We start from the raw sequence: 15265 nt of genomic DNA, 5'->3' as shown, positions 1-15265 counted from the left end.
AGTTTGTTGTACATAAGACCTTTTTTAGCACTAACCTTAGTGCCAATTTCTCAGTCAGTCCTCAAGAAAATAAAATGTTTATTAGAGTGATGATTTAGATTCTAATGTTTTCTTATTTTTTTAATACTCTATTTTTTAAAAATATTTATTTATTTGACAGACAGAGATCACAAGTAGGCAGAGAGGCAGGCAGAGAGAGAGGAGGAAGCAGGCTCCCTGCTGAGCAGAGCCTGATGAGGGGCTCGATCCCAGGACCCTGGGATCATGACCTGAGCCGAAGGCAGAGGCTTTAACCCACTGAGCCACCCAGGCGCCCCATTTTTTTTTTTTTTTTTAAATATGGTAGCCATTCTTTAAATGTGAATTTGTCTTTGGATTATGTAGCTTCTATGATTTTAAATTATTTACTGTTTTTTTTTTTAAATAAAATAATTTGGTACATGTTTTTGAATTAGATATTTTATAATTCCTTTTACTTTTAGGAAAGTAAGAAAAATCTTCTGATGAACACTTTATACAAGCTTCATGATCGATTGGCACAGCTTGCAGGTAATTGTTTTAACATTCATAATGTCTAAAAGTGCTTTGAAAATTAATTTATATATATAGCATGCTATATCAGTAGAAATAGTTTTCCCAAGTCTTGTGTTATCTTTGTGGATTTTCTCTTTAGATGTTTTTGTTACCTATACAGAGTAGTTTTTATTTTATCTATATATTTAATTAAGGCCTTTTTCCTGCCTGCCCATATGTATTAGATGAAATATATATTATATAATTCTAAAGTCAATCAAATTTCTTTATTGCATTAATAGTGATAACAACTTTTGAAAGCTTACATATCAGTTAAATTGGATAAGCAGTAAATTAACTGAAACCCTAGATTAAATATAAAAGTGCAGATTTTCCTTTGCTGGTTGATTAGGTATCATTTCCTGGGATAAAATAAATATATTCTAGAATTTTTTCTACAGATTCTTTGCATTTTCTTCATATTCTGCTCTTAGTAAGTCTTTTAACATCTGTAAGCTGTAGTAGCAGCTTACCTGCTTATTACCTTAGCTTTTTTTAGTTATTCTTATTTCACATATAATTTAAAAGAAGAGATTTGGATTATTTTCTTGTTAAAGAAGCTACAGAAAAAAAGTGTGGTTTTCTAAACTTTCATATGTAGCAGATCCTTTTGTAGAAATCAGATCACTGGTAGAAGGTAGATATGGAAGTTTTTTAGTCGAATGGAGGCATTTGAGATCCTTTTAGTTCCCCATCCTTGTATCAGCCTTTGTTGTTTTTTTTTTTTTTTTTTTTTGGGGGGGGGTGTGGATCCTTAACTCTGGTCAGTTTTTTTATGCTCATAATTCTTTGTATATCACTAAAAGCCTTCTTTATATTAACTGACTTATTATCGTATTCATATACTACAAAATCATGACATTTATTTGTTGTGCTGTGGTATGCAGAAATAGGTTAAGTATATACTCTGGCTGGGAATACCAGATGTTGGCTACCACAGGCTTCTACAGCTGTCTCTATGGCATCGTTTTATGTAGTGTACTGGATTGGCATACTCTGGGGTACTTTTAAAGATATACATTTCTTCCTCTAGAGCAGGGGTCAGCAAACTTTTTTCTGTGAAGGGGCCAGATAGTAAGTTTTTTGGGCTTTCTGTGCTAGAGTTGTTTCTGTAAGAGTTACTGAATTCTGCCATGATAGCATGAAAGCAGCCATAGATAATAGGTATGAATGAGTATGGCTGTGTTCCAATAAAACTTCATTTATAAAAAAATCAGCGGTAGGGCAGATTTGGCTATGGGCCGTGGTTTGCCGACCCCTGCGGTAGATCTGTGGAAACTGAATCTTGGAGGATGCATCATAAAGTTTGAAGACTTTTACTTGTTTATTTAATAGGTATTTCTTCCTTTTTTATGACTATGACCATTAAAATCTGACTGCTTGCACAAGGCTGATAATAGGAATATGGCTACTTTTATAATAGGAAAATTATCAAGGAGTTTACTTGAACTATCATACTTTCATGTTAAAAAATTAAAAAAAAAAAAGCATTTGAAGAGAAACAGGACAGAAAGAACTTATAATTGAAGTTCGGTATAAGGAAATTGATTTCTGATAACCACAGATCAACCTGAAAGAAAAGGCTCTGGAGTCTTTTATAAATAGTTGTGAGAAAGGGAAAATGTGGTTTTGTATGTACTGCATTTCTTTGTAGAAACCAGATCATAGGTAGAAGTTTCTATCTTATTTCCCTGTTGATCTGTGTTACAATAATTTTTAAGGCACGCACATACCTTGCTAAAGATAGGCATAGCGCTATCTTTATACACAGAATGTACATTTTAATTCAAACTTATTTGAATCCTTGAATTATTAGCTTTTGTAATAGATGTATAAGTTACCAAGATGAATTTCCCCTCTTGAAAAACAGTAAATCTCTTGGGAACCTTCTGTGTGCCAAGATCTGTGGAAAGGCATCAGTGTGACATGATTCCTATTCTGGCCAATGATTTAGTTGGAAATAGAAGAAGACGTGTTCCTATCTGGACTGGTTAGAAGTGCATTTAAAGATTGTGGTTTATGTAAAGATAATTGTTTGTTTATATTACCTACTGGATTTTTTTATAGGGAATTAAATAGTATTTATCTTCTTTCTTTATTGATGATAATATGACCTTTAATTGTGTAATTTGAAAATATTTTGATTAATCATGTTTGTTTTCTTCTCTTTCACATGGTACTGATTCACAATTAATAATATGCTAATCTTTCCAGGAGATCATGAATGTGGCAGTTCTAGTCAGAGAACACTTTCTGTCCAAGAGGCAGCTGCATATTTAAAAGTAAGCAGTACAATTGGAATTTTAATAGCTATATTCTTGAAGTTTATATAAATTATTACAACTTGTACAAAAGTACTATGCATTTGATTTCTTTAATTGTACTGTTACAAACGTGGGCGTGTTGTTTGGTGTAATGTGAACAGATACAGAAAGCAGAATTACTGAACGTGTTTTGTTTTAGTTTGTTTTAGAACATTCTCTCATAAAATTAATTTGGAAAGGGTACAAACAGGTACAAACAACTATTTGTTTGAAATTGAGATTGGTAAGTAGCATGTAAGAAAGAAAGTAAGCATCTAACCATGGTCATTTATTTTAAATCTTCTGCTCCAGATTAATGTCATCTCAGGGTACTAAGAGAATTCGCAGATGAATTTTCTAAACTACTGTATGTAATCTTTTAGGAATTACTATGTAAAAGGAAGGGTACAGAGTTTTAAGGTGGACGAGTATGAAGTGTTAAGACGGGCAGGAATTTTTTTTTAAGGCTGAATAATACTACACACGCGTGAGCGTGCGCGTGCACACACACGCCTCCCCACCCCCCACATTATCTTTGTCCATTAATCTGTAGATAGAGGTTTCTGTTGTTTCCACTTCTTGATGATTGTGAATAATGCAGTGAACATGGAGTGCAGGTATCCTTTAGAACATGTTTTCAGTTCTTTTGGGTAAATAACTAGAAGTGGAATTGCATATGATAGTTTCATTTTAATTTTTTGAGGAATTTCCATGCTGGTTTTTGTAGTGGTTATACTGTTTTACATTCCCACTGACAGTTTCCAAAGGTCCCTTTTTCTTCACGTCCTCAAAAACACCTGTTTTTTTGTTTTGTTTTTTAATGATAGCCATCCTCACCAGTATAAGGAATATGTCACTGCAGTTTGGTTTGCACTTCCCTGGTAATTAGTGATGTTGAGCATTTTTTCTTATGCCTATCAGACATTTGTTTGTCTTTGGGGAAATGTTTATTCAGATACTTTACCTATTTTTTAATCAGATTATTTGATTTTGTTATTGAGTTGTAGAAGTCCCTTCTTTATTTTGGATGTGGCTTGCAAATATTTTCTTTCATTCCCTGGGTTGCCATTTCACTCTGTTGATTTTTTGTTTGCAGAAGCTGTTTAGTTTGATGTCATTTCTCTTGTCTGTTGTTGATGGTGTTGTTGCCTGTGCTTTGTGTCGTAACCCAAAAATCATTGCCAAGACCAATGTTATAAAGCTTTTCTTCTAGGAATTTTATCTTTTCATGTCTTCGGTTTAAGTCTTTAATTTGTTGAGTTGATTTTTGTATATAGTGTAAGATAAGGGTCCATTTGCATTAGGAAATCCAGTTGTCTCAACACCATTTTTCAAAGAGATAGTCCTTTTCCCATTTGTGTTCTTAGCACCCTTGTTGAAGATCAATCAACTATACTATGTGTGAGTTAATTTCTTTATTTTCTATCACTGGTCTGTATGTCTGTCAATGGCAGTACCATACTGTTCTGATTACTGTAGCTTTGTAATATGCTTTGAAGTAGGAAATGTGAGGCCTCTATCTTTGTTCCTGCCCGAAATTGTTTTGGCTATTTGGCTAATCCTGTGTGGCTCCATATAAATTTTAGGATTGATTTTTCTATTTCTGAGAAAATGCAGTTGGAATTTTGATGAGGATTGCATTGAATCTGTAGAGCACTTTGGGTAGCATGGACTTTTAAACATTATTAAGTCTTTAAATCCATAAGCATGGGATGTCTTTCCATTTATTTGTGTCTTGAATTTCTTTTAGCAGTGTGTTGTGGTTTTCTGTGTACAAGTCTTTACCTCCTTAGTAAATTCATTCATAAATATTCTTTTGATGCTGTTATAAATGGGATTTTCGTAATTTCTGTTCCTGATTGTTCATTTTTAGTGTATAAATACGCAACTGTTTTTGTATGCTTACTTATTTATCCAGGAAACTTTGCTCAGTTTGCTTATTCTAACAGTTTTGTGTGTGTGAGAGAGATGGAGTGAGCAAGAGTATGTTTCTCTGTGTGTATGTGTAATCTGTAGTTTATTTCCTTGTCTTACCTAATTGCTCTAGCTGGGATTTCCATTATTATATATTGAATAGAAATGACAACAGTGGATTTCCTTATCCTGGCCTTGTTCCTATTCTTCAAGGAAAAACTTTTCAGTTTTTCACTGTTGAAATGATATTAGCTGTGAGCTTTTCATATCTGGTCTTTATTATATTGAGGTAATTTGCTTCTAGTCCTACTTTGTTGAGTGTTTTTAATCGTGAAGAGGTATTGATTTTGTCAAATGCTTTTCTGCATCTGTTGAGATGAGCATGTGATTTTTATCCTCATTCAGTTAATGTGTGTCCTTCTACTGGTTTTTTGTATGTTGGACTATCCTTGAATTCCAGGAGTAAATCTTACTTGGTCATGGTATATGATCCTCTTAATGTGCTTTTGAATTCAGTTTGCTAGCATTTTGTTGAGGATTTTTAGCATCTGATTCATTAAGGACATTGATTTGTATTTCATTTCTTACAGTGTTTTTGTTTGGCTTTGGCATCAGAATAATATTGACCTCATAAAGTGAGTGTGAAAATGTTCCCTTCTCTTAATTTTTTGGAAGAAGTTGAGAAGGATTAATGATGTTTGGTAGAATTCTCCAGTGAAGCCATTGAGTCCTGGGTTGTTTTGGAAAGGTTTTGGTTACTGATCGAATCTCCTAACCAGTTATAGGTCTGTTGAGAGTTTCTGTTTCTTTGTGATTCAGTCTTGGTAGGTTATATGTTTCCAGGAATTTATCTATTTTTTTTCTCTAGGTTATTCATTTTGTTGGCAATTGATTGTTCATAGTAGTCTCTTATGATCCTTTGTATTTCTGTGACATAGACTCAAATCTTCTCTTTTCTTTCTGATTTTGAATTTTCTTTCTTTTTCTTTCCAGGCTTTTCAGTTTTGCTGGTCTCAAAAAACCCACTCTTATTTTTTTCTATTCTCTCTTTTATTTATTTTTACTCTAATATTTCCTTCTGCTAACTTTGGACTTCGTTTATTCTTTTTCTAGTTCCTTGAGGTTGTTTATTTGAGATCTTTTTTTCCTTAATGTAGTTGTTTATCACTATGAACTTCTCTCTTAATACTATTGCTATATCCCATAAAAAAATTCTTGGGCTTTTTGGGGCACCTGGGTGGCTCAGTGGGTTAAGCCTCTGCCTTTGGCTCAGGTCACGATCCCAGGGTCCTGGGATCAAGCCCTGCATCTGGCTCTCTGCTCAGCGGGGAGCCAGCTTCCCTCTCTCTCTCTGCCTGCCTCTCTGCCTACTTGTGATCTCTCTCTCTCTCTCTCTCTCTCTCTGTTAAATAAATCTTAAAAAAAAAAAGTCTTGGGCTTCTTTAATCTGAATGTCCATTTCTTTCCCCAGATTTGGAAAGTTTTCTGCCTTTTTCTGCTCCTCTCTCTCTTCCTTTTGGGACTTTCATAATGCATAGATTGGTCTGAGTGGTGATGTCCCTTAAGACCCTTAAGCTTCCCATACTCTTCTTCATTGTTTTTTCTTTTTGTTCCTCTGACTGGATAATTTCAAATGACTTCTCTTTGAGTACCTTGATTCTTTCTACTGCTTGATTAAGTCTGCCGTGAACCCACCTAGTGAATTTTTCAGTTTAGTTATTGTTCAGCTCTAGAATTTGTTTAGTTGTTTTTAGTTTTTCTCTCTTTATTGATATTCTCATTTCATTCATGTGTTGTTTTCCTGGGCTTATTGGACATCTTTATGACAGTTTTGAAATTTTTGTCAGGTAGTTCATATATCTTAGTTCCTTTAGGGTCAGTTTTTGGAGATTTATTTTGTTCCTTTAGTTGGGCCCAGTGGTATTGTTTCCTTCATGTGCCTTATTACTTTGTCAGGACCTGTGCTTTGGAAGACACAGCCATACCTCCCAGCCTTTAGAGACTGCCTTCGTGCAGGGGAAGACTTTCACCGATGAGTTCAGATAGAGATTCTGAAGTCCTCTCAAACCTTTTCTCTGCATGCATCCATCTCCTCTAGTTTTGTGGGTGCAAATTCCCAACAAAAGGTTTTGCAGGTTTCTTTTTTCAGGAGCTTGTAATCTCTTGCTCCCTCTGGTGTCTCTCTGTTGTACTGTGGGTTCTCTGGAGCAGCAGCAAGTGGTCCTGCTCTTTTCTGTTCTCAGCAAACCCCAGGCCTTTAGGCTGTGTCAGCTCTCCTCAGTGCTCTGAAACAGATGATACAGAAACCAGTCCCTTTGGTGGCTCCCTGAGAACTTGGTACATTGGACACATACTTCAGCACTATCTTTCCTCAGGAAGAAGCCAGAGTTTGGGGTTTTCTTGTACTCATTCTTCATAGAGCTGTGGAGAAGGGCAATGGCGAGTGAGTAGGTACTAGTTCAAACCATTGCCTTTGTTCTCAGCTACCTCCAGGCTGGTCCACTTACCTGTCAGTTCTTAGATTCAGGCAAGACAGAAACCAGTCCTTCTGGTAGCCCCTCAGAAAATCTGAACATTAGACTTCTGTTTCAGTCTTTTCTTCCCCTCTTCAAGGATAAGCCAGAAGTTGGGACTTTTCTTTTGTCGCACCACGTTGTGCCACTGGATGGGGCTCTGATGAATGAGGGCTACCAATTTTCCTCCTGGCTTCCATGCTGCTATTTTCATACTTGCTTGGGTTGCCGGAGCCTTTTAACTGGTTTCTGGATTTCTTACAAAGCGAATTGGTCTGTGTGTTGTTGAGTTTTTGTCTCCACGGGGAAAGGATGGTCTGGGGCTATCTGTTCTGTCTTGCTGATTTCACTGCCTCCCTCTCTTTTTTTTTTTTTAATCTAGAATCTGGTATAGTTCTAAGGCTTTCAGCAAAGTTGTAATGAGTTTCCCATGAAGTGCTTGTTAAAAAAGAGAAATGTGGACTGTTTTTAACTTAATTCAGATTAGCTTAATCTATTTAATGTAGATATCCAAAAGACTAAGTTAAAACAGTATAGCTGAGATTAGATGTGGATTCACATTCCGGCACTAATGCTTAAAAGCTGTGTGTCTTGGTAAAGTTCTTTCACTTTCTGTACCTGTTTCTTAGCATGAAAGTGGGACTGTTATTAATTCTTGTTGGAGTGGTCGGGAAACTGAACTGCTCAGTGTCTGATTGTTATAGTAGCTTCCCCATAAATTTTGGTTCTTTTTCTGTGCTCCTTAATTAATTAAATCTGGGTCATTCTGGAAAGAGGTTTCCAATAACATGCTACAGGATTTGTCTTCTCAACCCACCTTGTTCTTTTCTTCATTTTCAGTTTTGACCTAGATGAGAACACTGATAACAGACAAATTTGTGCAGAGTGTAATAGCTAATAGATTGGATAGCTAAAGAATCAGAATCCAAAAAGATCTTAAATTAGGTAGAGTTCTGATTATGGGGCTCTGTTTTAGGGATGGAAGAATTGCCAAGTGGATTGTGGGGGTGGGAGCAAAGAAGGGATTGGATTAAGTAGTCTACGAGGACGTAGAATAAAATATTCCATAAGGAGGGCATAGCATGTGGGAATCCAAAGCAAGTAAGTAGTCCTTATGAGTAGTTAAAAGTGTTTGTACTTCTAGCAGTAGGAAAAACCAATCCTAAGCAGTACTCCCTTCTTACTTTCTCTTCTCTTTCTTTTTTTAATCAGTTAAATATCTTAGAGAGGTAATTGCACAGATAGGTGTTAACGGTTGGTCATAAATTCCTGGAACAGGATTAATTTACATTTCGGAAGAACCTGAGACTCTTAAGAGCTCCTGAATACTTTATTTAAAGGACTAAAGGCAAGGGATAGAGCTTGGAGTGGGATAGGGATTGATTCGTAGTTGGGCTAGAGCTGAGGAAGAGGCAGGGTTTCCCGTGGAAGGATGATTAAGCACCACCACCCCCTCCCCCATTTGGTTGAATCTGTGGGTCAGCAATAAGATAAGGTAAAAAGAAGGGACACACAGGCAGGGTTGGGACAAGTCAGAATCTATGTCAGGCAGCAGTAGGGTATGAGAGATTTTATTCCTGCTAAAAATTGCCAGCAGAGGAGTTACTGGACGTATCCATGCGTGAGATGAGTTGGAAACTGTATTGAGTTAAAAAAATTGAAATTAATGAACTCCAGTCTTAAAAGGTTTTCATATTTTTTCCTTGGAATTATTTTATGTTTTAGATGGGGTTTTACTTTTTTTTTCTTTTTCTTTCTTTTTTTATATCTTTTTTTTTTTTTTAAAGATTTTATTTATTCATTTGTCAGAGAGAGTGAGCACAGGCAGACAGAGTGGCAGGCAGAGGCAGAGGGAGAAGCAGGCTCCCTGGGAGCCCAATGTGGGACTCGATCCCAGGACGCGGGATCATGACCTGAGCCGAAGGCAGCCGCCCAACCAACTGAGCCACCCAGGCGTCCCTACTTTTTTTTTTTTTTTTCTTAAATTCAATAGAATTTCTAATGTAAGGTTTTACAAAGGATTTTGGATTAGTTTCAGTCTTAATTAGTTAAGTGAAGTTACTTTATATTTTCAAATGCTGTGAAACCTGGTATGGCTTGTTACAACCAATGATGTATTTTGGGCTGCCACTTCAAAAAAAGAGCATTAAACAGGAATTTTACCCCATAAATAAAATTTTAAGGTCTAGATAAAACTTTTAAATACTATTTTTAATAGTGTTTATTTTTCTCAATGTAACATTAACTCATGCTCATGATTTAACTAATGAGAAAAAAAGGAGAAAAGCATTTCAAATTCACCACCTGAAGTCAACCACTCATTTTTGATTCATTTTTCTCTAGTCTTTTCTTATGTTTTCATCCCTGCAATTAGTATCACTATAAATTCTAAATATTTCTTATTACAAATGTTATATATTATTTCCTTAAAATTATCATAAGCATTTTGTCATGTCATTGTTCAGGTTTTTGAACTTCTTTTTGTTACTGGGTAATATTTCTTTACATGATTGTATTGCTTTATATTGGTTTGTGGTTTTTCAGTATTATGAAAGCACTCTAATCTTTGCATATTGTATTTGATTTTCTTTTTCTTTTTTTTTTTTTAATTTTATTTCTTTATTTGACAGACAGAGATCACAAGTAGGCAGAGAGGCAGGCAGAGAGAGGGAAGAAGGGAAGCAGGCTCCCTGCTGAGCCGAAAGCAGAGGCTTTAACCCACTGAGCCACCCAGGCAACCTTTATTTGATTTTCTGATTCTTTACTTAGGAGAATAGTTCTAGAAAGGAAACTACTTGTTAAGGAGCATGAGCTTTTGTAAATACTTTGGATATATGTTGCCAAATTACTTTCTGATTTGGAATGACCATGTTAGCGCAGTGTAGACAAAATTGGTGTTTTTATTTTATTTTATCTAAGTTCTAGCATAAATATGGAAGAACCTCACTACAAAGCTGATGTCAAAAACCATGATGATAATACATATATTGTATGCTCTCCACTTCTGGAGAGAGATCTATCATACATTTCATGTATTTGTACTATGGTTTCTCCAGCAGCACAATTAAGTTCTTGCATTCAGGAGTAAATCGGCCAAAGGGAGCACAGAACTCCTAGGAGTGTAAGCTAATTGTTCCCCAACTTCAAGTGCATTTTAAGCACAATATGAGTAAATGCTTGGTGGAGTAAAATGAATGAATAAGTAAATCTCAATAAAATTTTTCTTTATTTTCTTGAATTTGATGTTTCACATGCCATTCTTATTTTATTTCTCCTACTTTCTCTTTCAAAGGAAATTTAAATAAACATAACAATTAATTTAAATAATATAAACACTCTTTTTCTGAACTCCCAGTGATTTTCTTGAACTTTTTTCATTTTTTTCCACTCAGCATTTTTGAGAATGAAAGTTTGTTTTGATTTGTGAAAAGTTAAGAGGTCCCTCTGGTGGAACATTTAAGAAATACATTACATTAAATTTTCATGAAAAGACGTAGACTTGTTTTTAAGTTAAAACAGTGGAAGCTTTGTATGGTAACTTTCCAACTAAATGATGTAATGAAGGGTGGTTCATTTTCAAAACCTTTTTAAACTTCAACACAATGAATACGTTTACAATTTGTGAAGAAAACACTAGGAAAGAAGATAGCTGCAAATGTGCCAAATTATGGGGGCTGGATAGGCTTTTATGGCCCAGGTTGGCATGCTAATCACGGTTAATAAAATTGTGTCTTTGTGGGAAAATAAATGTTCTGAGAAATGGAATGATGGATAAATTTCTTAATAATTATTATTTATTGAGGCTCCTGGGTAGCTTAGTCTGTTGAACAGCCGATTCTCGGTTTCAGTTCAGGTCTTAATCGCAGGATTGTGAGATCAAGCCTGGAGTCCAGCTCTGTGCTCAGCGCAGAGTCAGCTTGTCCTCTCCCTCCCCCTCTGCTCCTCTCCCTCCACTCTCTCTTTCTCAAATAAATTAAATATTTAAACAAATAATAATAATTTATCAAGTATAATTTATCTTAGGATTTTCTTAGTATCTCTGACGTCACAATGACCCAGAAAGGTAGGTGGTATCAAACTCAAGTTAAAAAGAAACTTAAGCTCAGAGGGATTTAATGATCACATCATCCAGCTAGAAAGTGGTGAGGCTGGGAATAGAATTAAAGTGGTTTTTCTTCTCACTATACTGTTCTGCCTCTTAGATGGAAGGACTGGGTTCATAACCACCAGCTCTGTCTTTTGAGTGAGCAAGAGACTGACCCTGAATAAAGGTTAAGATCTGAAGAAGTGATCAAAGTAGATAATATCTGTATAGATGACATACTTTTTCGCTCCACTTGAGGTTATACATAATAGCTAGGCAGTAGTGCAGTCGTGATCTGATCCCAGGCCTGCTTATTTAAGGACCATGTTATCACTGAATCATCAAGAATTAAATCATATTTATTATTGTATTGATTTTTGTCTATCTTATTTTAATTAATTTCAAAGGTAACATGTATAGCATATGTCATATCAGAGTTAAACAGAATATTCCTGTACTGGAAAGCCACAGAGTTATTATTACCATGTATATTATCCATTCTGTGAGCTGTCCAGTAGGTTTTTAATTCTTACTTGACTTCTCCCTGTATCAGCATTTCTTTCCCTTCTTACTAAGGCTTTGTACCGTTATTTAATGAGCTGAGTCCTTTACATGAAACAGTATTGTTTTTATGCTGTGAAACTGTAATCTAAGTTCAAAGCACCTCATGTGAGTTTTAATAAAAACAAATGTTTTTGCCAATTATTTTACAAATAAGGTAAATTTGGAACTGGGAATCTTCAGTGTGTGTGTGTGTGTGTGTGTGTGTTCACGCATAGTATGTTAAAATAGATTTGTGAAAGATTTGGGGAAATATGCTTTGAATTTAGAAAGATTTAAATGAAGCAGTCAGCAATACGTTGACTGGGCTATTGCCCAGTAAGTAGTAATAATTGTACTAGACTTGCTTTAAAAATTAGTGTCATCGTCATCATTGATTAGAAAATGGGCATTGTATGATGCAAGTATGCCTTACTCAGAGGTTGGCAGACTACAGCCCTTGGGCCTGTTTTTGCATGGACTTCTAGATGTGGTTTCACAACACTTTTAAAGGTTGCTTAGAATATACGTGGCAGAGATCTGAAATGTATATGGGTACAAAGCCTAAAGTATTTTACTCTTTGATCCTTTACAGAAAAGGTTGGCCTGCCCCTACCTTACAGCTTTTGAGGTAGCTACAAAAAATGAATAATAAAATACTTTCCACTCTTAAAATCAGGAAGCTGCTATGCATGCTGTAATGTTAGCATGAGCTATTTAATTAGCATAGCCAGAAAAAAAAATTCTGCTTTTACTTCTTTAAAAATTCTGTTTTATAATACTGTAGAACTCCGTATACCATGTAGAATATTTGTGGAAGTAATGGTCTGTCTAGGACCTTAGTACTCTATAAATTTTTTAATGAGGTTTTAAATAAATTACCAGTTGTTTTTTCTGTTTTGTGTATTGATGTTCCGTGGTTCTATTGTATTCCAGATAGTAAGTGGATATTAGCTGGTATTAACATGGGGAAGGAAAACAAAATGAGAAAATAACAACAGACACTCTTTTCTTACCCTTATTTTATAACTAAAAGTTTTAAGCTCAATGTTCCTCCACATACTTATCTTATTGGAGTAGGTGTCCTTTTTAGTATGAACCATTATGTATATTTTTAAGGATAATTAATGAAGGCAGTAAGGCTACTTATAATACCTTCAGCCTTCTAAAATTTTTGTATTTAAAATACACAACTAATAAATTTGGAAATTTGATTTTACATTATTTGAAATGTAAATGTATAGTCTAGCCTTCAGAGTTCTGTGTAATAACACAAAAATGTCATTATATCTTGCATATTGTTGTAATAGAAGCTGAAGAGCATATATGTAAACACAGGTAGATACAACATGTATGTTTCATTGATTTTTAAAAAATATCCATGTCTTAACGATTTCACTTATATGTGGGATCTAAAAAACCAGTGAACAAACATGCAGAAACAGACCCATAAATATAGAGAACAGTTATGAAATGAATAAGTCATAAGGATGAGGAGTACAGCCTAGGGAATAAAGTCGGTGGTATTGCAGTGATATTTTATGGTGACAGATGGTAGCTGCACTTGTAGTGAGCATAGCATAAACTATTGGGACTACATTAAAAAAAAAAAAAAAAAACTTCTGCACAGTGAAGGAAACAATCAATGAAACTAAAGGCAGCCTACAGAATGGGAGAAGAGGTTTGCAAACGACATAACCGACACAGGGTTAGTATCCAAAGTATATAAAGAACTTAAGAGACTCAAAACTCCAAAACCAAATAATCCAATTAAAAAATGGGCAGAAGACATGAACAGACATTTCTCCAAAGAAGACATCCAGATGGCCAACAGACACATGAAATAATGTTTAACATCACTCATGATCAGGGAAATCCAAAACTACAATGAGATATCACCTCACGCCTGTCAGAATGGCTAAAATCAAAAACATAAGAAACAACAAATGTTGGTGAGGATGTGGAGAAAAAGGAACGCTTGTGCACTGTAGGTGGAATGCAAACTGGTACAGACAGTGTGGAGAATAGTGTGGGGTTTTCTCAGAAAAGTTAAAAATAGAACTACCCTATAATCCAGCTATCTCACTACTGAGTATTTACCCAGAGAATATAGACACACTAACTCTTAGGGGTACAAACACCCCTATGTTTAGAGCAACATTATTTATAATAACCAGGATTCGGAAGCAGCCCAAGTGTCCATCAGTTGATGAATGGATAAAGAAGATATGGCATATATATAATAGATTACATAACGTAGGTGCATACAATGGAATATTACTCAGCATTAAAAAAGAATGAAATCTTGCCATTTGCAAGAACACGACAGATCTATATAATGCTAAACAATATAAGACAAATACTGCATGAGTTCATTCATGTGGAGTTAAGAAACAAAAGAAGTGAACAGGGGGAAAAAGAGGCAAACCAAAAAAATGGATTCTTAACTACAGAGAACAAACTGAAGGTTACCAGAGGGGACGTAGGTAGGGGGATGGGTGAAATAGGTGATGGGGATCACTTGTTGTGATGAGCACTGGGTGATGTAGGGAATAGTTGAATCACTATACTGTACACCTGAAACTAGTATTACACTGTATGCTAGCTAACGAATTAAAATAAAAACTTAAAAAAAAACAAAACCCTATACATTACGAAGAAGAATGAGTGCAATGTTTCCAGCTCCATGGATAACCCATATTAATCTTGCTTTGTGGATTTTCAAAGCCCTCTATCACTTGTGCTTTATCTAATCCTAATCCTTGCAATGTAACCAGAAGTAAGTTCTCTTGACTTTGGAAGCAAATGAATTTTAGAGTAGATGATTATGTGTTCTGTTTTTGTTATGCACAAAGTGAATTCTGGTAGCATTTTTATAACAAAACCATAATTGCCTGAAATTATTTTTGTATAATTTTATTGCATAACATTTTAAAGCAATGTTAAAGCTTAAACAAAAAAATCACTTAATTTTTTTTAGTCATGGGGTGCCTAGGTGGCTCAGTCAGTTAAGCGTCTGCCTTGAACTCAGGTCATGATCTCGGGGTCCTGGAGTCGAGCCCTGTGTTGGGTTCCCTGCTCAGTGGAGGGAGTCTTCTCCCTCTCCCTCTATGCTCTTTCTCTTGCTCACTCTCTCTCTCTCTCAAATAAGTAAAATCATAAAAAAAATTTTTAGTTATTCGTAAGTACAGATTTTTATAGTTACATATAAATGGCATATTGTTTTACCTTTTAAAAAGATTTTATTTGTTTATTTGAGAGAGAATGAGAGAAAGAGCATGAGAAGGGGGGAGGGTCAGAGGGAGAAGCATACTCCCTGCGGAGCAGGGAGCCTGATG

General features: G+C 35.3%; 1 protein-coding gene across 3 annotated transcripts in view; it reads left to right on the top strand.

The window, feature by feature from the left end:
- LEMD3 (LEM domain containing 3) overlaps positions 1-15265 on the top strand; it is a 77068-nt gene that overhangs the window by 30789 nt on the left and 31014 nt on the right. For all 3 annotated transcript variants that reach the window (XR_004382350.1, XR_004382351.1, XM_032854900.1), the window contains exons 3-4: positions 483-549; positions 2788-2855. Coding sequence is in view for 1 of the 3 variants with exons in the window: in XM_032854900.1 (XP_032710791.1) it covers positions 483-549; positions 2788-2855 (135 nt within the window). In the remaining 2 variants the exon portion in view is untranslated. The remainder of the gene's footprint in view (positions 1-482; positions 550-2787; positions 2856-15265) is intronic.

Source organism: Lontra canadensis, unplaced genomic scaffold (assembly GCF_010015895.1).
Source record: "Lontra canadensis isolate GAN:19392208 unplaced genomic scaffold, GSC_riverotter_1.0 scaffold9, whole genome shotgun sequence".
NCBI lineage: Eukaryota > Metazoa > Chordata > Mammalia > Carnivora > Mustelidae > Lontra > Lontra canadensis.
Note: the sequence above shows the minus strand (reverse complement) of the source record. Positions and strands in the feature narration are given on the sequence as shown.